This window comes from Phascolarctos cinereus, unplaced genomic scaffold (assembly GCF_003287225.1).
Source record: "Phascolarctos cinereus isolate Bilbo 61053 unplaced genomic scaffold, phaCin_HiC Scaffold_2;HRSCAF=192, whole genome shotgun sequence".
In the NCBI taxonomy this organism is placed as follows: Eukaryota; Metazoa; Chordata; class Mammalia; order Diprotodontia; family Phascolarctidae; genus Phascolarctos; species Phascolarctos cinereus.
The window spans coordinates 63,361,202-63,385,882 of NW_027555625.1; the positions used below are offsets into that span (position 1 = coordinate 63,361,202).

The 24,681-nt window shown below is 42.3% G+C and overlaps 1 protein-coding gene across 1 annotated transcript; it reads right to left on the reverse strand.

Moving 5' to 3' along the window:
* Nucleotides 1-20: 20 nt before the first annotated feature.
* Nucleotides 21-24,480, reverse strand: LOC110210450 (pyrethroid hydrolase Ces2e-like). The gene is given in 14 exon segments (XM_020989426.2): nucleotides 21-307; nucleotides 928-1,006; nucleotides 3,236-3,358; nucleotides 3,988-4,135; nucleotides 4,911-4,985; nucleotides 9,839-9,979; nucleotides 10,658-10,756; nucleotides 11,665-11,769; nucleotides 13,735-13,888; nucleotides 14,167-14,300; nucleotides 16,125-16,263; nucleotides 19,616-19,701; nucleotides 19,703-19,821; nucleotides 24,344-24,480. Coding segments are annotated over 14 exon segments (1,650 nt in total). The 5' UTR covers nucleotides 24,414-24,480; the 3' UTR covers nucleotides 21-129.
* Nucleotides 24,481-24,681: the final 201 nt, after the last annotated feature.

Genomic DNA, 24,681 nt, shown 5'->3' on the forward strand with positions numbered 1-24,681 from the left:
ATAACGATTGAGCTGAAAGATCTGACCCAAAGCACAATATATTTAATAGATACTGAGGAATTATTCAAAGGAAGCAAATGGAGGTTATTGGAGAGCAGTAATAGCAAAAAGGATTTAAAGGCTTAGGACTCATGAGTCCTGGGCGTCTGGGTCCACTGCTTCCTTCTTCTGAGGCAAGATCTTCAGCCAGAACTCCATCTTGTCCGCCTTCAGGCCCTTTCCCACAGATGGCTGGAGATCAAGCTGCAGATACTCTTCATTCTGGTTATAGGCTGGCCAGTGGAGCAGGTCTGCACCATTTGGGTCCCTAGAGACAAAAACCACCACATAGGTTCAGGAAGAAGAGATGTCAGTGAATTAGCAGGCTTAGCGAGCCGACATCTGCTTGACCAAATAACCTCTAAGTCTGAGAAGTTGGGGGTGGGGGAAGGAGGGAGGGGAAGCTGGCAACCATGGAGATGAGCGCTAAGCACCTACATTGAAACAGGCTGGCTTAATCTCTCATGTGGCCCTTTGTTGAGAGATGACACATTCCAAGTGGGGAGTAAATAATAAAAGAGCTAAGATCTAAATTTTGGTCAGCTGAGGCCAACCCCAACAACGTCCTCACCCCGGACCACATCCTGCTGCTTCTCAGGGAGGAAGAAAGGTGCCAAGGGCTCAGGGGGGATGGCATGGGCTGAGCAGGGTGCCTCTCCTCCTGGTTTCTTCCAAGGTAAGCACATGCTTTGCCTGGGTCCTGAGCTTGACAAAAGGGCTAGGTCTGCTCACCAGACCTTACCCAAAGGGTGACAGGTAATTTTGTTTCCTCTGAACCAACATATATAAATCATGGAATTTCTTTCTCCTGTGGAACAAGGAGCCAAGTGGCCCCTCCCAGGGAGCCTTGCAAGAGCTGTTGGGAGACCCAGGGGGCAGGATCCTCACCCATTTCTGGCAAAGTTTGCCCAATAGGTCATTATCTTCCGACTGAATAGTTTTTCCTCTTCTGTTGCTCCACCTAAAACTAAAAAGAGGAAGGAAACAGCTCCATTAAGGTCAATATTAAGTGCTAAAGTTGCCCTCACCCCAACATTCCCCTCTCCCTTTTCTACTCCCCAAAACGATCCTATTCATGCCACCAAAGTCATCTTCCTAAAATACAGTTTTCTATACTCTGCTCCAATACTAGGAAACCTCTCAGGGTTTTTGTTGGCCTGCACTATCCAGGACCACCTCTACCTGACCCTAAAGCCAAGTCTCAACCTGAAGAGCCAAATGGTTCCCTGACTCTTCAGACAAAGATAAGAACTCTCGCTTCTTGGGATTTTCAGAGCATTTGGTACCTCACCTAGGCACTTCTCACATTCAATTTTATATTGTGGTTATTTGTGCCACCACACAAAGCCTCCTCCTTGGGTAAAATGGACCTTAGCCTTTTCTAAGCTACAACAACATAGCACAAGTTCTGGTAGCTATAAAGTCTTTGCATGTGGCCCCTGCCCCAGACATTGCTTGTCATTTAAGACCTCTGCAGTGCAGACAGGCTCAGCAGCAGCAACTGGGCCATAAGGTCATGAATTCTATTAGCCATGGCAAGTCATGAAACAGACAAATGGATAAACTGGCCTTCCAGTTCTGCCAGGATAGTAGCAGAGAGGCGAAAATCGGGGCAGAAGGCTCCCAAAAACACAGATTTGGGACCATCTAACAACATTAATTCCCAAGACTGCTAAATGAAACTTTTGTCCAGTGATCAACAAGTAGATGTACTACTGGAGAAACTGAACCAAAAATAATGGAAGGAAGGAAGGAAGGAAGGAAGGAAGGAAGGAAGGAAGGAAGGAAGGAAGGAAGGAAGGAAGGAAGGAAGGAAAGGAGGGAGGGAGGGAGGGAGGGAGGGAGGAGGGAGGCCTTTTAGCACATTGGGCAGAGCCTCTGTGGAGGAGTTATGGAAGCACAAGAGCAAGAATCACACAGGTTAGGGTCTACACCCAAGCACAGGATGAGGGCATTGGTGAAGACACAGGTTCATTGACCTTTGCAAATGGGTTTTTGGTGTTTGTGTCTCATCTTCCTTCTGGGTGATAAGCTCCAGGAAGTCAGAAACTGCCACTTATTTATCATAGTATCTTCCCCAGATTTGAACATAGGGCTTAGCATGTAGGATGTGCTTAATAATGTAAATTGAATTGTGAGCCTGGTTCAGTTCTCCTGATCACCTGAATAAGCAAGTTGAGTTAGGGGACTTTTCAGGCTGATCTGAACAAAGAGGTGCCAAATCAACCCCGATTCACATTCAGACCATAGGCCATTTGTCTTACAGAAGGCAAGCCTGGCTTCTTGCTCAATGCTTCACGGAACCTTAGACTGGGTGTACAGCCCAGGTGGAATGGAATCTCAGCTCTAATATCACTCAGTGTGGGACCCTAGGCAAGTCACTTCACCTCTGTTTGCCTCAGTTTCCTAGGGATAATAATAGCCCCTGCCTCATAGGTTGTTGCGAGGATCAAGTGAGATAATGTATATAGTCACATGTAAACCAATAAGCACTATAAAATCATCTGCTGTCAATGCAAGGATCTAAGACATCTCCAAAGGTCTCATGATGGAGAATGCTTTCCACATCCAGAGAAAGGACCATGGGGTTTGAATGCAGATCGAAGCATACTATTTGCTCTTTTTTTTTTTCCTTCTGCTTTGTTCTGTTTCTTCTTTCTTGTGGTTCCTCCTATTGGTTCTAAATCTTCTTTACAATATGACTAATGTGAAAATACGTTTAATAGGAATGCATATACAGAGCCTATGTCAGGTTGCATGCCGTCTTGGGGAAGGAGGTGGCAAGGGAGGGGGAGAAAATTTAAAACTCAAAAGCTTATGGAAGTGACTGTTGAAAATTAAAAATAAATAAATTTTTAAAATAATAATAATAATAAATTTAAAAAATAAAAAAAATAAAAATGTCTGCGGTTAATATTATTACTATTAGCTGTATGAATTTTGGTGAGTCATTTCCCCTCCTCCAAATCTGTTCCCCTCCTTCCAACATGGGGCTAATCATCCTATACACATAACATCCTCACAAGGCAGCTGTGAGGATTAAATGAGCTGATATATGTGAAGGTGCTTTGTGAAAAGGTGAGGCATTGGGATTCATTATGATGTCAAAAAGGTGACAGGGATGATAACCCACAGCCCCAGGGATTCTGTCGCTTCTCAAACCCCAATCCCCTCCAACCCAGTCTCCAACACTTACGAGGGGCTCCAAAGACAAAATGCAGCTCATCACCATGGTCCGCCTTCACAAAATCCGGCTTACTGCCCTTAAATATGCTTGATCGGTGCTGAAATTCATAAAAGTAGACTGGAGAGCTGGGACCTAGGCAAACATAAGAAATGCCCATGGTTAGTGACACATGGAACGCAGGGCAGGGCCACGTGCCAGGGGGGCCTGGCCTGATTCCCACCCTTGGTGATGGTAGCTGGCCATTAACAGGCAAGCTGCTGAAGGGGCAGCCCTTTAACAAATTCTGTCCAAGAGTGATGCTGTAAGGCAGGAGAAGGGCTGGGATCTGGTGTAAGAGGACCCGGGGTGGAATCCTGGCCCTGCTATTGACCTTGACCTTAGGGGAACCCTTTTACTTCTCTAAAGCTGATTTTTCAACTGTAAAATAGAAAGAACAATCCCTCACCTATTAATCCTCATGGGGCTGTTGTGAGGATCCAGAAGGATAATGCCTATGAAGTGCTCGGTAACCATAAAGTGCCATAGAAATGTGGGTAACTATTATTGCTATTTTTTGTTGGCAGTATCTACTAAGCACAACCTGCCTGGGGATGGGAAGAATAAGGAGGGCAGGAGAAGGAAGGCGATTGAGGGCGTTCAGCCAGTCTGAAGGTTCCCATGCTAAAGCCCAGGGCAGAAAATCTTCTTCTGCGTGAGTGGGCAGGGCCCCAGAGATACAACCTTCTGCCCCTGTCCCTGTAAAGGGTCAAAGCCATACTCACTCTGTTGATATCTGGCCACTCTGAGGGCAGGAATGACAAAGACTAAGTCCCCCATCATCTCCTGGAATTGAGCCCGAAGTTCTTGGGGATCCTCAGTACTCCCTAAATACTCATTCATCATTATGTATACAATTGCAGGAGGCATTCTCTAGATGAGACCCAGGAAGAGACATGTTAACAGAGAAAAGGTTGTACTTGGGGGTAAATTGTTTGGGGAATTTATGTCTGTTGATCACAAGGGATGAGCCCACATGGTCTATTGCTCAAGGGTCCTGGGTCCCATCAGATCCTTGTGCCACCTCCCCAGGGCCTATTCTTTTAGGGTTCAATTCTTTTTTTTTAGGCAATTGGGGTGAAGTGAATTGCCCAGGGTCACACAGCTAGTAAATGTCAAGTGTTTGGTATGAGATCATATTCGAACTCAGGTAATCCTGACTTCATGGCTGGTGCTCTATCCACTGCGCCACCTAGCTGCCCCAGGGTTCAATTATTTAAGAAGATATTAGGCAACTACTTGCTGGGGATGCTGGAGAAGATATCTGGGCCTCAGGGAAGGAATAAGACCAGGTTGAGTGGTACAGAGACTACAGTACTGGACCTGGAGCCAGGAAGAACTGAGTTTGAATGTAGCCTCAGACCCTTACTAGCTGTGTGACCCTGAGTAAGTCACTTAGCCTCATTTTCTTCATCTGTAAAATGAGGATCATAATAGCACCTACCTCCTAGATTGTTGTAAAATTCAAATTAAATAAATTTGTAAGTCACTTTGCAAACTCTAAAATATTACACATACATGCTAGAGATTATTTATTGTTATTATACTTATAGATGATCTCTCAGGGTTCCTTCCAACTCTGTGACTCTATGAGTTAGGACTATGAAAGAAGAAAATAAGAAAGTGAGTTTGCCTTTATATATCTTACCATGAGTGGGCTTAGCAGTATTTCTCTGATTGTTTCTCTAGTCATCTCTTCTTTGAACTTAGATATACCTAAGCTCTATAGAAAGAGAAAAGCCACATCATGAGTACACTTGGAGAATTTTACACATTTTAAAACTAATCTGATCCAAGGAAGCCATGTTACCTTTTAAGCTGACTCCATCCCCATAGGTTTGTTTAATCGTTCCCAAATAATATACAGCACACACTGGACAATATCGGGCCTATAATGCGATGTCCAGCATTACTGCACATGGCCCAGCAAACATTGAATAATATCGGGCCTACAATGCAATATCCAGCATTTCCTACACATGGCCCAGCACACCGAACAATGCTCAGGACACATCAAGAAAGGCTTAGGGTAGACTGCATGAAGCCAATACATACTCAACAATGCTAAATACTCACAGTGCTCTATCATACTAAAAATGAAACACACAAAATCCTCTTCATCTGACCCATGCAAATAGTTCAACTTTACCCACATGGGCATGAGGAGCAGCCGAAGTGTGAATCCTTCAAACAGTCAAAGGATGTCTAGTTATCTCAATATTAATGGCATGTCTAATATCCCTGTAGACCCAATGGCCTTCACTTCTAAAGAACCATAGTCCCTTAAGAAAGAGATCTGGCCTCGAAGTTAGGAGACCTGAGCTCTAGGCCCATCTCTATCACTGACTTGCTGTTGTGGTATTATAGGTTAATTGCTTCTTTTCCTTGAATCTCAATTTTCTCATTAGCAAAAATGGGGATGATTGTCTTTGTGGCCTCCACCTCATTGAGGGTACAGTGGGGACAGCTTTTTTTTTTAAACAATAGAGTGCCACATCAATGTGAGTTGGTGTGGCTGTGCCTTTAAGATAAAGAAACTTGTCGAGACTATTTTAACCAAAGGCAACTAGAACTGTCTTGGGCCTCTCTGAGGAAGTCTGTAGGTAAAATCAGTCGTCCAATTCTTGCAGAAAATAGCCAGGGTTTGAAGTCACCTCTGACTCTTCCAGGGAAGCCTGGGACAGGGCAAATTTGCTAAAGGCATAGATGGTAGGCATATCTAATTTGCAAATGACATAAAGCTAAGAGGAATATGGATAATGGAGTCAAGCTATCAAAGGAACTTAACAGCTCAGAGCACTGAGCCAAATTTAAGAAGGCTAAATTTCATAGGGACATGTGCTAAGTCATACACTTGGGCTCAGGAAAAAAATTTTTTTTTACAAGGCAATTGGGATTAAGTGACTTGCCCAGAGTCACACAGCTATTGAGTGGTATGTGTCTGAGGCCAGATTTGAACTCAGGTCCTCCTGACTCCAGGGCCAGTGCTCTATCCGCTGTGCCTCCTACCTGCCCCCTGGAAAAACTGATTTTACAAATACAACACGAGGGGGGTAAGGCTAGACAGCATTTTGTTTTAAAAGATCTGAGGGTACTGATAGATCACAAGCTCATCATGAGTCCATAATGCAATATGACATGAAAAAATGCAATGTGATCTTGAGTTGCACTAAGAAAGTTAGAGCTTCTAGGAATAAGGAGATGATAATTCCTTTGTACTTTGCCCTGGTCGTGCCACACATAGAATATTGTGTTCAGTTCTGGGCACTACATTTTAGGAGGAAAATGGACAATTTTCAGAGTATCTAGGAGAGGGTGACTAGGATGGTAAAGGGCTTCCATTCATGCCATATGAGGATTGGTTAAAGGGACCAAGAATATTTAGCCTAGAGAAGAAATCTGGGTAGGGTGCAGAAGGGTGGACAGAGACAGACAAGATAACTGCCTAAATATTTTTTGGGCTGTCATGAGAAAGAGGGAATTTGGAAGAAAAAAAAAACTTGCTGTGCGTGGCCAGAGAGCAAAATGAGGAGTGACAATAAAGCGAAGTTAAAAGAGGCTTGATGGAATGATACCCCGTTGAATAGTCAGAGCTGTTTAAAAGTGGATTGGGAAGACTTCAGAGGTAGCAGGCTCCCTCTCCTTGGACGTCTTCACATAAAGACTAGCCACCCACTTGTGAACTGTAGAAATTCAGCTCTGGGTTGGCCTCCATAGCCACCCAAGGTCCTGTCCAACTCTGAAATTCTGTGATTCTTTGAAAATTAAAAATACCAAGATTCCAAAAAGTTGTATACAGCTAATCCTGTCAACCTATTCTACTCATGCAGGAAAACTGATGGTAGAAAAATCAAGGATCCGGGGGTGAAACAAGGATGTCCATTATCACCACTGTTGTTCAATATCATACTGGAAACATTAGCTTTAGCAATAGGAGAAGAAAAAGAAATTGAAGGTATTAGAACAGGCAAAGAAGAAACAAAGCTATCACTCTTTGCAGATGATATGATGATATACTTAGAGAATCCTAGAGAATCAAGTAAAAAACTATTTGAAATAATAAACAACTTTAGCAAAGTTGGAGGCTATAAAATAAACCCACATAAATCATCAGCATTTCTATATATTACCAACAAAGCCCAAACAGCAAGAAGAAAGAGAAATTCCATTTAAACTTACTGTAGACATTATAAAATATTTAGGAAATCTACCTACTGAAACAAACCCAGGAACTATATGAACACAATTACAAAACACTTTTCACACAAATAAAGTCAGATCTAAATAATCGGAAAAACATCAGTTGCTCATGGGTAGGCCGAGCTAATATAATAAAAATGAAAATTCTACCTAAGCTAATTTACTTATTCAGTGCCATACTAACCAAACTACCAAAAAATTATTTTATAGAGTTAGAAAAAATAATAACAAGATTCATTTGGAAAAACAAAAGGTCCAGAATATCAAAGGAACTAATGAAAAGACATGCAGGGGAAAAGTGGCCTAGCAATTCCAGATCTTAAATTGTCTTATAAAGCAGCAATCATCAAAACTGCTTGGTACTGGCTAAGAAACAGAGTGGTGTATCAGTGGAATAGGTTGAGTATGCAAGACACAGTAGTCAATGACTATAGTAATCTATTATTTAATAAACCCAAAGACCCCAGCTTCTGAGATAAGAACTCAGAACCTCTTTGACAAAAATTGCTGGGAAAACTGGAAAAGAATATGGCAAAAACTAGGCATAGTCCCAAATCTCACACCATATACCAAAATAAAGTCAAAATGGGTTCATGATTTAGATATAAAGGCTGATACAGTAAGCAAACTGGGAGAACAAGGAATAGTTTACCTATCAGATTTACGGAGAACAGAAGAATTCATGACCAAACAGGAGATAGAGAACATTACAAAAAGCAAAATGGATAACTTTGATTACATTAAATTGAAAAGTTTTTGCACAAACAAAACCAATGCAACCCAAAATTAGAATGAAGGTAGAAATCAGGAAAGAATTTTTACAACCAGTCTCTCTGATAAAGGCCTCATTTCAGAAATATATAGAGAATTAAGTCAAATTTATAAGAATATAAGTCACTCCCCAACTGATAAATGGTCAAAGGAAATGAACAGGCAGTTCTCAGATGAAGAAATTAAAGCCATCTATAGTCATATGAAAAAATGCTCTAAATCACTATTGATTAGAGAAATGCGAATCAAAACAGCTCTGAGGTACCGCAACACACCTGTCAGACTAGCCAAGCTGACAAAACAGGAAAATGATAAATGTTGGAGAAGATGTGGGAAAATTAGAACACTAATGCATTGTTGGTGGAGTTGTGAAATGATTCAACCATTTTGGAGAACAATTTGGAATTATGCCCAAAGGGCTATAAAAATGTGCATACCCTTTGACCCAGCAATAGCACTTCTAGGGCTATATCCCAAAAAGATCATACAAATGGGAAAAGGACCCACATGTACAAAAATATTCATAGCAGCTCTTTTTGTGGTGGCAAAGAATTGGAAATTGAGAGGATGCCCATCAATTGGGGAATGGCTGAGCAAGTTGTGGTATATGAATGTAATGCTGACTTCAGAAAAAACCTGGAAAGACTTGTATGGTCTGATGCTGCGTGAAATGAGCAGAACCAAGAGAACATTGTACACAATAACAGCCACATTGTGCAATGACTAATATTGATAAACTTAACCCTTCCCAGCAATACAAGGATCTAAGACATCTCCAGAGGCCTCATAATGGAATATGCTACCCACATCCAAAGAAAGAACCATGAAAGTTGAATTGCTATTTTTTTCTCTCCTGTTGAGTTTTGTTTCCTCTTTCTGATGATTCCTCATATTGGTTTTAATTTTTACTTACAACACCACTAATGTGACAATATGTTTAATAGGAATATAAATGTATAGCCTATATCAGATCGTGTGCCATCTTGGGGAGGGTAGTGGAGAGGAAGGGGGGAGAAAAAATTTAAAGTCAAAAGCACACGGAAGTGATTATTAATAAATCAAAATAAATTAATAAAATTTTTTAAAAGGAAAAGATGAACAGGCTGACTTCAGAAAAACCTGGAAAGACTGGTATGGTCTGATGCTGAGTGAAGTAAGCAGAACCAGGAGAACACCGTACATAGTAACAGCCACGTTGTGTGATGACTAATACTGATAGACTTAACCCTTCTCAGTAATACAAGGATCTAAGACATCTCCAAAGCCCTCATGATGGAAAATGCTATCCACAAAGAAGAAAGAACTATGGAGTTTGAATACAGATCGAAGCATACTATTTGTTATTTTTTAATTCTGTTGCGTTTTGTTTCTTCTTTCTGGTGGTTCCTCCTATTGGCTCTAATTCTTAACTTACAACATCACTAATGTGAAAATATGTTTAATAGGAATGTATGGGTATAGCCTATACCAGATTGCGCACTATCTTCAGTTGGGAAGTGGGGAGGGAGAGGAAAAAAATCTGAAGCTCACAAGCTTATGGAAGTGATTGTCAATAATTCAAAATAAATTAATTTTAAATAAGAAAAGAAAAATCAAGGATCTTACAACAGGAATGAGCCAACCATATTCATGGTTGTTGACGCCAATGATGCTGGGGACATGGTGGAACTTGCCAGAAGCCAAAAGATCTTCAGGATGTTTGGGGAAGAACTTCCCATCAACCACACCAGCGAGTGTCTTGAAAGCCTAAAGAAAAAAGCAGCAGAAAAAAAAGGCTACTGTCCCTCCACAATGTTCACCCCATGTGAACCTAGTTCATTACTTCTTTACCACCATTTTGCACTATTACAATAGCTTCTTATCTCCCTACCTCTAATCTTCCTCTCAATGCCATCTCATCTGCCTTTCACATCAGTATACATATTTCTGAAGCAAAATTTGATCATTGTATTCTCACAACCCTGACCATAGAACCATAAAATCACAGAACTACAAGATATTAAAGCAGGGAGGGGTATTAGAAGAGAATATTAGAATAGGAAAGACCCTTAGAACAAAGAATTATAGAATACAGAATGTTAGAATTGGGGCTTAGAACATAGGATGTCCAGTGCTAGAAGGAGCCTAAGAACACCAAATATTTAAAGCATAGGATGCTGGGATTGAAAAGGATCCTAGAAAGTAAAAATGTTAAAGCTAGAAAAGGCCTGGGAGGGACCCTTAGAGACCAATAAGTAGAAGTTCCCCATTTTATACAGGAGGAAATTGAGACCCAGAGAGCTAGTGACATTCTCAAGATCCTCACCTCATTCCCCACCAAAGGGGGAAGTGAAGAAAGTGTCAAGAATGAATGCCCAGCCCCTCCCTTAAGCCGATATGGTGGCTCTTATTGATTCTGTAATCCTTCAGTCTCAGCTAACTTACCTTGCTAATGGCCAGGATTTCTCTTTCAGTTTTGTTTCTTAAGAACTCAACAATGGAGGCCGAACTGTAGTTCTCCCAAGCAGACAGATTGGCAAATTGCTGCAAAGAGGAAATCAGAAAGAATTAGTATTCTTATAACTTAATCCTTAGCCTACATCCCAGTGAAAGAATCCTATCATATTCACTAGTAAACTAGCAAAGATTCATTTCTATAGGTGATGATGTAGTAATGGCAAAAAGGAGATCAAGTCGGAATCTGTCTGACCACCAAAGGGGGTGAGTCCCCCAATCATGAGCATTCTCTGTATAGGGCTCAGGGCCAGCCAATGGGGATGGGGATGGGCAGGGGCAGGTTACAAGGACACAGTCCCTGCTCCCAAAGAGTTTACCATTTGCTCAAGGCAAAAAGACCTAAATATCTACAAAGGAGACATAATGGGGTCCAGTATATTGAAGACTCCTGACATTGGCTCAGAGACTTCAGTTCTGGTCCCAGCTCAGTCACCAATTCATTGTGTGACCTTGGACAAGTCACAGAATGACAGAACTAGACAAGTACTAGAGAGGTAGAAGGGATGTCACAGATCATCTCATCTAACCTGTACCTGGGCCCCCTCGAGGAACTCTTCCTGCTGTACTGGGGGTGTCAAAAATTAGAATTTGGAGCAATTTAGAAGCCATCTAATAGAACCCACTTTTACAGAGGAAGAAACTGAGGCCCCAAGAAGGAAATGTCTTATCTAAAATCACAGGCAGAGTAAGAAACAGAGCCAGGAACTGAATCCTCCCTCTCTTTGCCTCAGTTTCCTCCTCTATACAATGAGGGGGCTGAACTGGATGATCTCTATGGTAACTTTTAGCTTGAACATTCAGTGGCATTCCAGTGCACCTTCTTATAGCCCAGGAGAGCCAGAAGGCCAATGGGATACCGGACCATGGAGTAGGGAGGTCAATAAGCCTAAGGAAGGATACGAGGGATTGCAAAGACCAAAGAATAAGGAACTTACATGTATAATTGATTCTGAGCTGGAAGAAATCAAGCCAGGGAGGATGGCCACACCGCTCTCCATGATCGCTCTGTGGAACAAACCTTTGGACATGGGGGACAGAATCTGGGGGAGCAAACCACGGCAGAGAGGAAGAGGCAGTCATGGGGAGGCTGAGACTCTCCTGGCTTAGCAGAGACAGAGGAGACTGGGAGTCTGAAGGTCAGGACTATTACTTGCCCTGCCATACCCCTAAGCTACCCATATAGCACAGTTCCAAACAGCAACCTCTCTATGGGACCCTGTCCTTGAGGCCCTTGGGCACAGCCAGGCCTAAAACCTAGTTTAAACACAAACGGGCCCAGTTAGCTCTGGATGTTTCCCAGGCCCTTCTGGGTTTGATAATACGCCTGTACCTGTTCACTGTATCTCGGCATCTGTGTACTTTGCCCTAACTACTTCCCTGAGCTTTTGTGAGCTTTAAAATGAGATAATGCATGTAGAGTCCTTTGTAAACCAGAAGATGCCATGTCAAGATCATAGATTTACAGCTAGGAAAGTCCATGCTTCTCATTTGATAGAGTAAAGAATTTTTTAAAACCTATTAAAGTGCTGACTATGTGTCGAGCACTGTGCTAAGCACTGGAGGTAGAGAAATAAAAGCAAGGGCACATCCTGCCCTCCAGGAGTTTACAATCTAATCATGAGGAAACCAAGGCTAGAGAAGTGAAGTAATTTGCTCAGGACCACAGAGCTAGTAAGCCACAGAGGCATGTTTGAACCCAGGTCCTCTCCCTGCCAATCCTCTATCATGCTGCCTCCTGTCAGCCATCATTATCATCCTCCTCACTATCCCTCCACTGATGTCTTCACCTGATGCTTCACCAGAGCCTTGCCCCTGTGTCAGGAAGGCATAGGTAGGTCATGTCAGATGTGTCAAAGGCATAGCTCAGAGGACCATACGTGGCCTGGAACACTCCTGAGTGTGCCAGAACCAGATTAAAATGTAATTGGGAGGGGCAGCTAGGTGGCACAGTGGACAGAGCACTGGCCCTGGAGTGAGGAGGACCTGAGTTCAAATTTGACCTCAGACACTCGGTAACTGTGTGACTGTGGGCAAGTCACTTAACTCTGCTTGCCTTTTCTCAAAAAAAAATAATAATTGGGAAATATTTAACAAAATAAATAAAAATGTAATAAAATATAGAGAACATTGCATTTAAGAACTAAGTCAATAGCAGCCTACAGGGATCCTTATGATTGGATTAGGGGCCACCACTCCAATTTGAGTTTGACTCTAGAATGCTGGGTTAGGAGGGAGAAGGGGCTTGAGATTGAATCTTGCCTCTGACACTTTCTACCTGAGAGATCCTGGGAAAGTTGATTAATCCCTCTCAGTCATGGTGCTTCCATTGGTAAAATGGTGATATCTCATGCCGTTATGAAGATCAAATGAGATCCCATATGGAAAGTACTCTGCAAATCTTCAGGTACTGTCTACAAAAATGCTATCATTACTTTGTCAGGGGCATGAAAGCTTCTCCTATGTCCAAGCAATCGGGAAAAGTTCTGATTATAGGCCTACTAATGAATCCTATGTCTATGATCTAAGAGCCAGCCTGGTGAGGCTGGGGGCAGGGTGATGACTTTTTCAGCTACAAAAGGCTCTGATTAAGTATTGGTAAGAAGGGCATCCAGAGCAATGAAACTAGGGAGCCCCGAAGCATCAAATCGTGGTTATTATTATCATTATGACTCTTATTCCTTTTCTTTTACCTTTGCCCCTCTGCTGTTGGCAAACTTTTAAAAATGCATCTTCTGTATCAGATGAAGTAAGAGGAAGAAGGGTCTGGGTCCACTCTTAGGCCTAGATAATCAATTGGTTTGGGGGCAGGGGAGTTTAGTGGGATTTCCAAATGGCGGCAGGCAAGAGCAAGTGCCAGCCTTAAAGAAGAAGTCATCAGCCCCATTGGTTCTGAGAGGGGGGAAGGATAAGAGAAGAGGAAGAAAAACACAAGTTCATGTGATCTGATCTTGGGTTTGACTACAAGAAGCCTCTTTCCAAACTGGGGTCATTTCTTTACCACCTACATGTGAGGAAACACTCGTCCCCCCAGCAGACTCGCCAAAGATGGTCACACGGCCAGGATCTCCTCCAAAGTGGGCAATGTTCTTCTGGACCCACCTCAGGGCAGCCACCTGATCCAGGTAACCCCAGTTGCCAGATGCATGCTCATCCCCAGTGCTGAAAGACAAATTAGAAAAGGACTGAGAATTATGAGGAACAACACCAGGCTCATAGGATCACAATCCAGCTGGCTCATTTTGTAAATGAGGAATCTGAGGCTCAGAAAGTGACTTGATGGAAGTCACATACATCATAAGCAGTATGGTTATGATTTGACCTCAGATTCTCTGCATACAAATCCAGTGCTTTTTCTACAAAGATAGGCATAGCTTGTTGGGAAGGCAAAGGATGACAAGAAAGCTAGGATCTCATCAGTACAAGGGGGCAAGTCTCACCTGAAGAACCCAAGGATGCCCAGCCTGTACTGGATGGTGACCACTACCACATTCTGGGTGGCAGACAATATGGAACCGTCAAACATGGAAGCGCTGCCAAAAATGAGACCACCCCCGTGGATCCACACCATCACCTGCAGAAATCAGACATGGTTTTCTTTATATGAACACATCCCACCAAGCATGGCTCTGCTGCTCCCCTGCTCAACAGGAGAATACTGTATCCTGTTATCTTATGACCCATGATAAAGTAGCTCTAAATGTGAGCGACTTTACTTCTTCTTAAGACACAGTATATCAAGAATAGAAAGGATATGCAACAGAGCTACTCTCAGATAAAGAGCCCATTTGGCCTGACTCAGAGGCAGTTCAGACTCCCCTTGGAATCTTCCTGGCACAATCAGCTCCCTGAGGTCCTCCTGTTGTCAAAAATACACACAGAGCAAAACATCCTCTTCTAAAGGATCCTTGTTCCCCTGAAACAGGGAAAGGAGGTAGGACTCCCTGGATGGATTCTAAGGGACCCAGACTCAATCACAAAATAGAGAATGCACTATAAGCAATAAGTCCAGTAGTGTTTACAGGACTTTTCTATGCAACATTAACTGTTCTCAAAGCCAAGCTAAGCAACCAGAAAAGATCACCAGCAGAGGCTGTGCCTTCTGCTGGTTGTTCTTACAGGTTACTCACTTTACAAGGAGAAAAGAGATCACCTGATGAAAACCCACTTCAGTGGCCAAGCCTGTGCTTTCTCTGTTCCAGTATATTTGCCAGCCCCTTTTACTATCTGTCTTTGCATAAGGAATATTGTTTTCCCCCAGAACACACAGTGGTGTTACCATCTGTCAACCACTTACACATATACATTGGATTCTGGGGTGGGGTGGGCTTCATATCACTGACACCAAATGCTTGCCTTATTCTATGTGCTCAGGATACCCCAACTCCAGCATAAAAGTTCATAGTGAATTCTGTGGGGGAAACCTGCCATTAGGAAACCATAACCAGAGAGAAAAAATTGTGAAATTGAATGTTGGTTTGTTAAGATTCAGAGAAGGTGTCATGGGGGAGCTCACATTTGAGCAGTTTTATTTATCTTAAGATTGTTTGTTATTGTTTATCTTAAGAGAGGAAAGTTGGTGTAAATGGGAGAGGGATGGCCTTGGAACTGAGAAGAACTGGGTTCAAGTCCTGTCTCTGATATTTATGCAATGATAACTGACACATTAGACTGATGTGACTTCTCAACATAGAGAAACTGTGCAGCCTGCTTCTGAACGAGCTGTGAGGCTCTGTAAAAGAAGTGCCCTAGAAAGACCATGGATAATGAGGCGATCATCTGGACCTTGTTCCAATTGTTTAACTCTGTGGTTAGCTCCCTAACCTCTCCAGGTGGGAAACCAAGCAAGTGGATTCAGTCTACAACTTCACCAATGTCCATCCCAACGACTAGCTCTGTGACCACACATCAATTACTTAGCATCTCGGTACACGAGCAGCCCTCCAAGACTCTACATTTCAGAAGAGGTGCTTATCTTCATTAGCAGGAATTTCCCCTTAGTGAAACTCCCTTCAGCAATGAAATGATAGGTCTAGACAGGATCAAGAAGCATTTTAAAGGCCATCAATGCTTTCCTCTAGCAATAATAACCTTTAAAGAAAATTGATGCCATTCCAGATCACAGAATTAACTCCCTGAAGTTATAAGGAGGCAGATTTCAGCCTCATAGAAGCAAACATTCGCTAACAACGTGAGTTGTTGCCCATGAATAGAGCCTTGAGAAGTAGCAAGCTCCCTGACCCAGACAACTTCAGGGAAAGCTAGATGACTTATCAGAGATATAGAGAGGATGACTGCTCCCTTGCTGGTGGGATGAGATGACTTCCAAGGTCCCACCCAGTGCTGATGCCCTAGGATTCTTATCCCCCACTGTAAAAGTTACAGAAATCTGGCTTACTGGCAATTTGGCATCCTCCTCTGTGTGGTCGGGAACATAGATATTAAGGTACAAACAGTCTTCAGAATTGGCAGTAACAGAAATATTTATTTTCAGGAACGTTATCAGTTTTTCTAGGATAGTGACATTTTGCAAACACCTGGAAAACAGAAGAAAGAATGGACCTGAAGAGAACCACAGAAGGGACCCTCTCCATTTGGGGGTATGATGATGTCCGATTCCAACTGAAGTCTAGCTCCATTTCTACTCTTGTCCCACCATCCCACCTTACTTTGAGCCAGGAATGATAATGATAATAGTAATAATAAAAACAACAATAATTATCTTTGAGCTACATGAAACAGAACATTTCTAAAATATAGAAAATTACCAAAGGAGAACAAAATCTTGTTGGAACAACAGAATGATGGGTGCACCATCCCTGCTGTCCTGCCTGTTACTGGAGTCATACCAAGGATAGTTTCAGTACTGATTTGATGCAGAAGCCTGCAGAAGAGGTCAAATCCTAATAATTTGATTCAACTATAAAAAGTTATTTTATCCACCTGTGCAGTAATAGTCCATGAAATATTAAATCTAAAAAATATTTTGGATAGTAAATTTTCCCCTGACCGTCTCTATCTAAGCTCCATAGAAAAAGATAAGAGCTTTGGTACAGTGAGTACACCTGGACAGTCCAATCATAGACACTAATTAGCTGTGTGACCCTGGGTAAATCACTTAAACTCTCCCAGCATCAGTCTCTTCATCTGAAAAATGAAGATAAAAATAGCAACTACCTAACAGAGGATCAAATGAGACAATATGTATAAAATGCCTTATAAACCTCAAAGTGCTGTATTGATACTAGCCATTATTATCTATTATTGCTAATAAGAATAATTAACAATAGATGGACTTTGTTAAGAGTCAGCCCTCATAATAGTTTGCTAAATGCTTTCCTTTGAGGCAGCCAGGTGGCACAGTGGATAGAGCCCTGATCCTGGAATTAGGAAGACTGAACCAGTCCTTGGAGCACCTAGGCAGAATTCTTTCTGCTATGCTTCCTGGCCCCTCTACTTATTCTGTCTCTGTTTTCCTAGAATGGTGATTCTCAAAGTTTTTGGTGTCAGGACCCCTTTATACTATTAAAAATTATTGAGGACCCCCCAAAAAGCATTTGTTTATAAAGGGTATATCTACTGACGTTTGCCATACTGGAAATGAAAATATCTTAGCATTATTATCAAAATATTTTGACTTTGTGGACCATCTGAAAGGGTGCCCAGACTACATGGAGAACTGCCACAACCTGTTACAAAGTTAATGGTGCAGAATAAGGTTCAACATGTACATTTGGCACCCATGTGATGTACAAAGCATCCTTATCTTCCCCCTAAAGTAGTTCTCTGGAACAAAGTGGAAATAAGTAACTAGGCAGCTCAGTGGACAGAGTGTTGAACTTGGAGTCAGTAGTATCTGAGTTCACATCCAGCCTCAGACACTTACTAGCTATGTGACCCTGGGCAAGTCACTTAACCTCGTCTGCCTCAGTTTCCTTATGTGTAAAATGGGAATAAGGTATTCTTATTCTCCCAGGGCTTGGGAGAGGATCAACTAAGATAATATTTGTAAAGCTTCCTGCAAACTTTAAAGTATTATATAAATGCTAACTATTATTATTAGTTTTTATTATGTTGTTTTATATATAGCTTCTATGTATAGTTTTATTATGTTGTTATTAGTAGAGGTCAGAGTACCTGGTTTTGAACCTTGGCTCTGCCACTTTGAACTTGTGTGATCTCAACGGGCCTCAGTTTACTCCTGAAGAAGTTAAGCTAAACGATCTCTAAGGTTCCTTCCAGCTCACTCTATGACACTACAAGTTTCCGAGAATTGATGGTGTAGACAATTATAGGATGGCAGAACAATGGAGTGGAAAGCCCAAATGAATTAATACGTGGAAAGCACTTTGCAAACCTTGAAACACCATATAAGTGTTAGTAACTCTTTTTTAACACAACAGATGTAATATTAGAAGCCTAGGTTTAAGCCAGCCTTGAATAAGTTACTTCTCCTGGCTTCTGGTTCCTCAGCTGTAAAAAGAAAGGTCTGACATTCAGGATGTTTAAAGCTTAAAAGGCACTAAAACCTTCAGGATACTCTGTACATACTGGGAAATTGCTAGTGCCATTTGATGTAGTAGTAGTAGCAAAAACCTGGAAACCAGACTGATCCCCATCAAGCATAGAATGGCTGGACTAATCGTGTTACATGAATGGAATAGAATATTATTACACCATAAGAAACAATGAGGGACAATTTCAGAGAATCCTGGGCAGTATGAGCTCATGCAGGGGGAAGTGATCAGAACCAAGAGAAAAATATATGCAATGAGGATGCAAAACAAAACCATGAGGGGAGGCAGCTGGACTCAGTTCACTACTGTAAATAACACTAGTTCCAAAGAACAAATAATGAAACTGGCCTCCTCTCAGTAGTGGGTGGGGACTAGGGGCGCAAAATGTTGCATATGCTGTCAAACATGGGCCCTGCAGTCCATTGGATGGTCCTTGCTACAAAGGAAGGTTCCATGGTAAGTAGAGGGTGGGAAGGAGTGTGTATGAGGAACTGAATCATATCTATACATATATATATATACATACACACACACACATATACATATAAAAGGCATACTTAAATCTTTTTTAAAACACACATACACACACACACATATAAGAAGGTTGACTTAGATGGTCTATATGACCTTTTCCTACTCTTATAACTTAGGAGTCAATGAATCTAGGCTCTGAAATTTACTAGGTTTGTGACCTCAGATGAGACATTTAATCTCTCCTGCCTTTAGTTTTCCTGTCTATAGTAATATGGGTACTACCTGCCTCACAGCACTGTTCTGAAGCTCTGAAGTTCTATATAAACGTAGACAATTATCACTAAGCAATTCTTCAAGGCTGCAAAGCCCTACGGAAGAAGGGACACTTATTCCCTTAAGAAACAGGTACTGGGACAGCTAGATGGCACAATGGATAGAGCACTGGCCCTGGATTCAGAAAGACTTGAGTTCAAATCTGGCCTCAGACTCTTGACACTTACTAGCTGTGTGACCCTAGGCAAGTCACTTAACCCCAAATGCCTCACCAAAAAAAAAGAAAAGAAAAGAAACAGTTATCAAATGTCTATAGAGAATTATTCTGTAGGCCAGGGGTGAGAAACCTGCAGCCTGGAGGCCACATGTGGCCTTCTAGGTCCTCAGGTGCGACCTTTTGACTGAGTCCAAGTTTTACAGAACATACCCTTTTATTAAGGGGACTTGTTCTGTGAAGTTTGGATTCAATCAAAGGGCCTCACTTGAGGACCTAGAGGGCCATATGTGACCTTGAGGCTGCAGGTTCCCCACCTCTGCTAGGCACTGAGGGAGATATAAAGTTTGGATAAGACATGATAGTTCTCCGTGCACATCTGGTAAGAGAAAGATTAAGGAAGCTACTTACATGGGTGGGTGAGAAGTTGCATTTCTCACATCACTCCATGGCTCTGGTGGTTGTGGAGGAGAAAATCTCAGGTCTCCAATGGGGGGGTCTGGCAAAGGGGATTCCCATGAAAATATTGACATCTTTGTCAAGCCCCTTGATGCTGATGTGAGATCCTTGGACCTGTCCATACTCAGTGGTCCGGATGAGGTCATCATCATGATGCCCTGTGAACAAAGGGGAGAGAAATCCTCAGGGACAGAGGGCTGAACTGATGTCCAAATACCCCATCTACCCACCCCCACCCCCAACATTCAGTGAGCAAAGGTGAAGGAAATCCTGAGGGATAGACAAAGGGCCAGGAATAGCTGGAGATGTCCAAATGTCCCCCTCCCTATCCCAAATCACCACTTTTTCCTTGGATGGGAATGCAGGCCTCCTTCTATTTCTGCCATGATTACTTTCATCTCAGAGGGAAGATGAAGAAATTAATACAGGCTCAGTCTTACAAACACTCCCCTTTTACAAATAACCTGTAGAAATTTATATCATAATGACAGCAGTGTGCAAACCAACAACTTTCAAAGACTTAACTTTGATCAATGCCATGACCAACCATGATTCCAGATGACTGATGATGAAGCATATTACTTAATTCCTGACAGAAAGGTAATGACTCGGGTGCATAAGGATATATACTTGTGGACATGGCCAATTTAGGAATTTATTCTGTTTGACTATGTATATTTTTTATGAGGGTTTGGGGTTTTTTGTTGTTTTTTCAGTGTGGGGGGAAGAGAAGGGAGGGAGAAAAAAAATCTATTTTTGTTCATTAAAAACAATGAAATTAAATGTTTCTGAAAGTGACCTGTAGTGATAAAATGTCCTGACTACCTCCCCTCAACCAGAGCTATTGAAACCAGATCCCCTGAGCTCCCTCATTCCGTAGCCTGAGCCCTTACAAAGCTTTGAAGAAGAAAGACCGCAGATGGAATTCTGCCAATCCATACCTAAGTAGGAATCCCCTCTACAATGTCTTTGGGATGTGGTCATCACTTATCTTGAAAATCTCCAACGATGAGGAACTCACTCCAAAGACACTTCATTGCATTTTTAGATAGCTCTAGTACTGCCTCAGGAACTGTCCAGCTTTGGGATTCTGAATCCCAGTCAAGTTACTGCTCCCCAGAAATTCCACCCCAACCTAGCTTAAGAAGGCACAGAGCTAAAGTCAGTGCTAGAGTCCAGCAAAATTATTCCATTGAGCAAACAACTAATCAGCACTTGCTTAAGACAAGGCCCTCAGCTCTGAGCTGGGGACAAAAAGGTAAAAAATGACACAGACCTAGATCTGGGAATTTGCATTCTAATAAGGGAGAAAGATGTATGCCCTTACCTCTCCACCTTCCTCTCCCCTCCCCACTTGCCCAAAAAAAAAAAACAGCTGAGAATACAAGGGAGAAGCAAGATAACTGCAGAGAAAAGGTCCAGGAAAAGTACTAGAAAAATCTGATGAGGGCTCCCTTCTTTGCAGAGGCAGGGAGATAATTATAGGTACAGAACTTAGGATAAACCATCAGACATAGTTGATGTGCTGGTTACTTTGACAAAACAGATTTTTCCTCTCTTTTTAATGTTTGTTATAAGGAATGGTTCTAAAAAAATAAGGAATGGTTCTAGAGAGAGGAAGAAAATATTTAGGGATGAAGATCATATAAAAACAAAATCTGGGGGAAAACTCTGAAGATGACCAGGAAACTTCTGAAGGATGTGGCACCTAAGACAGGTATTTAAACAAGAGAATCAAACAGAATTCTCCTCCAAGAGTGTCTCTCCTATACATGGGAAAATATCACTTTAGAATGAATTGGAAAAGGAAGAGACAGGAGCAAAGAAGAGAGACAGAAGGGGCCAGGCCAAGAAAATGGTGGGGGAGGAGTGCAGAGAACAGCTCTGTTGGGCTGGAGTATATAAAGGGTATTGGTAGGAGCTAAAGTTGGATAGACAGAGTGCTGGACAAGGGAATCAGAGGGTGAGGATTTGAATCCCAGCTTGCCCACATAGTGCCTAAAGGAATTTTTGCAAATCATTTCCTCTCATTGTGTCTATTTACTGCTTCTCTAAAATGAAGTGACTGACCTTAATGATCTCTAAGGTCTCTTAAAGTCCTAAATCCTTTGATCCAAAAGCAGCAGGCTGCTGTGGTCCATAGTCACACCATCTCTCTGATGTACAAGATCTTAACCTTTCTCTGTGGTATGGAGCTCTGTGGCTGAAACCTAGGGACCTTTTCTCACAATCATGCTTTCAAATGCACAGGCTTGCCAAGGAAAACAATTGTAATGCAACTGTTACTAAAATTTATTTCTTTTTCTGGCAAGGCAGAAAGAAGTGACTTGCCCAGAGTCACACAGCTAGTGAGTATAAATTATGCATCTGAGGCTGGATTTGAACTCAGGCCCTTCTGACTCCAGGGCCAATGCTTTATCCACCATGCCACCTAGCTGCTCGGTTTTTTTTTGTTTTGTTTCATTTTTGCTAGGCAATGGAGTTAAGTGACTTGCCCAGGGTCACATGGCCAGTAAGTGTCACGTGTCTGAAGTCAGATTTGAACTCAGGTCCTCCTGACTCCAGGGCTGGCTCTATCCACTGTGCCACCTAGCTGCCCCTACAATATATTTCTAAAACAACCTCATAGACCCCAGGTTAAGGAGCTGGCCCAGCACCTTTGAAAGCCTATAATCTTCTCTGTCTAAGAGAGCTGTAAATAAATACTTAGTACATGGGATTGTACTGAAACATAGGTCCCTTATGTACTTTGAGCTTTCTTCTCTATGACAACAGGGCTTTTTTGAGGTTGAAAATCAAGAAGCAAGTCATCAAGACACAGTGCAAAGAGTTCTGGACTTGGAGTCAGGAAAATCTGGGTTACGATCTGCCACTTACTCACTGTGTGACCTTGGTCAAGTCATTTACTTTCCCCGAGCCTCAATTTATTCATCTGTAGAATGAGAGGGTTAGACGAAGGGCCCTTCCAGCTTTAAATCCATGATCCTCTGATCCATATCTGGTCATACACAGGTTCTATCTCTATGGTTTCCAAAGACTCCTCACCTTCAAAATGACTCAGATTTTGTTTCCCCATCTCTGCTAACTATCATCATTCATTTCCCCTTCTTTTCTCAGTCATACTCTTTGAAAAGGCCATCTACACACGTAATGTCTTCCTCTCCTCCCACTCTCTTCTAAACCCTCTGCAATCTGGCATCCAGCCCCATCATTCAATTGAAACTGCCCTCTCCAAAGTTACCAATGATCTCTTAATGGCCAAAGAAAATGGCCTCTTCTCAATTCTCATCCCACTGCAGCGTCTGGCCTTGCTGACCAACCTCTCCTCCCAGAGATTTTCTCCTCTTTGAGTTTTCATGACATTGCTCTTCACTGAGTCTCCTCTTCTGCTCAGTCTCCTTCATCCATCCATCCATGCCATATCTGGGTATACAACAAGGCTCTGTCCTGAGCCCTGTTCTCTTCTCTCTACACTCTCTCACTTAGTGACTTCGTTAGCTCCTATGGGTTCAAGTATCAACTCTATGCCATTTGTCTATCTGTTCTACATACCCAGCCATAATTTCTCTCCTGAGCTTCATTCTCAGATCCCAAACTGCCTATGAGATATTTTGAAGGGGTGATGTCCTGAACACGTCTCAAACCAAAAATGTTCAAAACAGAACTCAAATTCACCCCTCTTCCAAACTTTCCTATTACTGTAGAGGACACCACAAGGTCACAAGTTCAATGTTTTCCTCAACTCCTCCCTTGAACTCATCCCACAAAACCACTCAGCTGACAAACCTCTTCATTTCTGCCTCTACAACATCTCCTTCTCTCCTCTCACATAGCCATCACCCTAGTTCAGACTCTTGGCATCTCTTAGCTGAACTATAGTAATACCCTCATGCCCTTCTGTGGACCAAAACATCCTCCACAGTCACCAAAGTGATATTCCTGACCATGTCACCCCCACATTCTTGGTAAACTTCAGTGGTTCCTATTATCCATCAGGGGGTCAAATGTAATATATTTAAATAAATATAATAAATATAATATGTGTAAATAAATATATTTAATGCTGTTCAAAACCTGATCCCTTCCTTCCTTCTAATATCCTCACGCATTCTCCCCTTCACTTACTCAGCTATCTAGCCATATTGGTGAGCTTGCTATACAGCTGCACCACCCTTCTCATCTCTGACTCTCAAAATCCCTGGCTTCCTTGAAGGCTTCATTCAAATGTTACATTCTACATCGGGCCTTCCTTGATCTCCCCAGCTACCAGTTGCCCTCTCTCCCAAACTACCACATAGTCATTTTTTTACATATTATGCATATACTGACACATGTTCATTCCATCATAAGGTCCTTGAAGGCAGGAACTGTTTGGCCTTTGGTTTTGTATTCCTCAATGCCTAGCATAATGCTTGGCACTTAAATTATTGTTGTTAGATTAAATGGTTGTTTTCCACAGTGAATTCCACTGAGAGATAGAAGGATTTTGTGTGCAACATGTCTAGAAGGCATCAGTTTCTTAACAGCCAACCCAGATCTGTCCCCGGGAAATAAAACTAATGATAACCTCTCCCCTCCAGGCCTTCCAACAAAAGGAAAAATAATCCACAAGCCTCACACTCTCCCACCTTCCCCCAAAAATTATCCCCCATTCTGGGTCAGCCTGGCAAAGCTGCTCACCTTGGGCTGGAATTAGGAGGCCCAGGACCCCCAAAGTCAGGACCTTGGGCAGCAGGGAAAGCTTCCACATCTTTTTCTCTGCACAGCCTTCTGGTTATGCCTGATCAGATCCCAGGCCCGGGCTTTAATATGAGATGAGCTGGGTCAAAGGGCAACTAGAAGCTAAGGGCTTATGAATTGATTTCCTTGTTAAAATTTGCTCTGGGACTGCTCAAAATGATATCTCTAAAAAGCAGATTGGCAAGTTCACCCACCTAGCAGAGATATGTTGGTAAATGTTTAACAAATGGCTCTCTAAGGACTCTCTGTTCCTGACTCCTCCTCAAAAGATGTAGCAT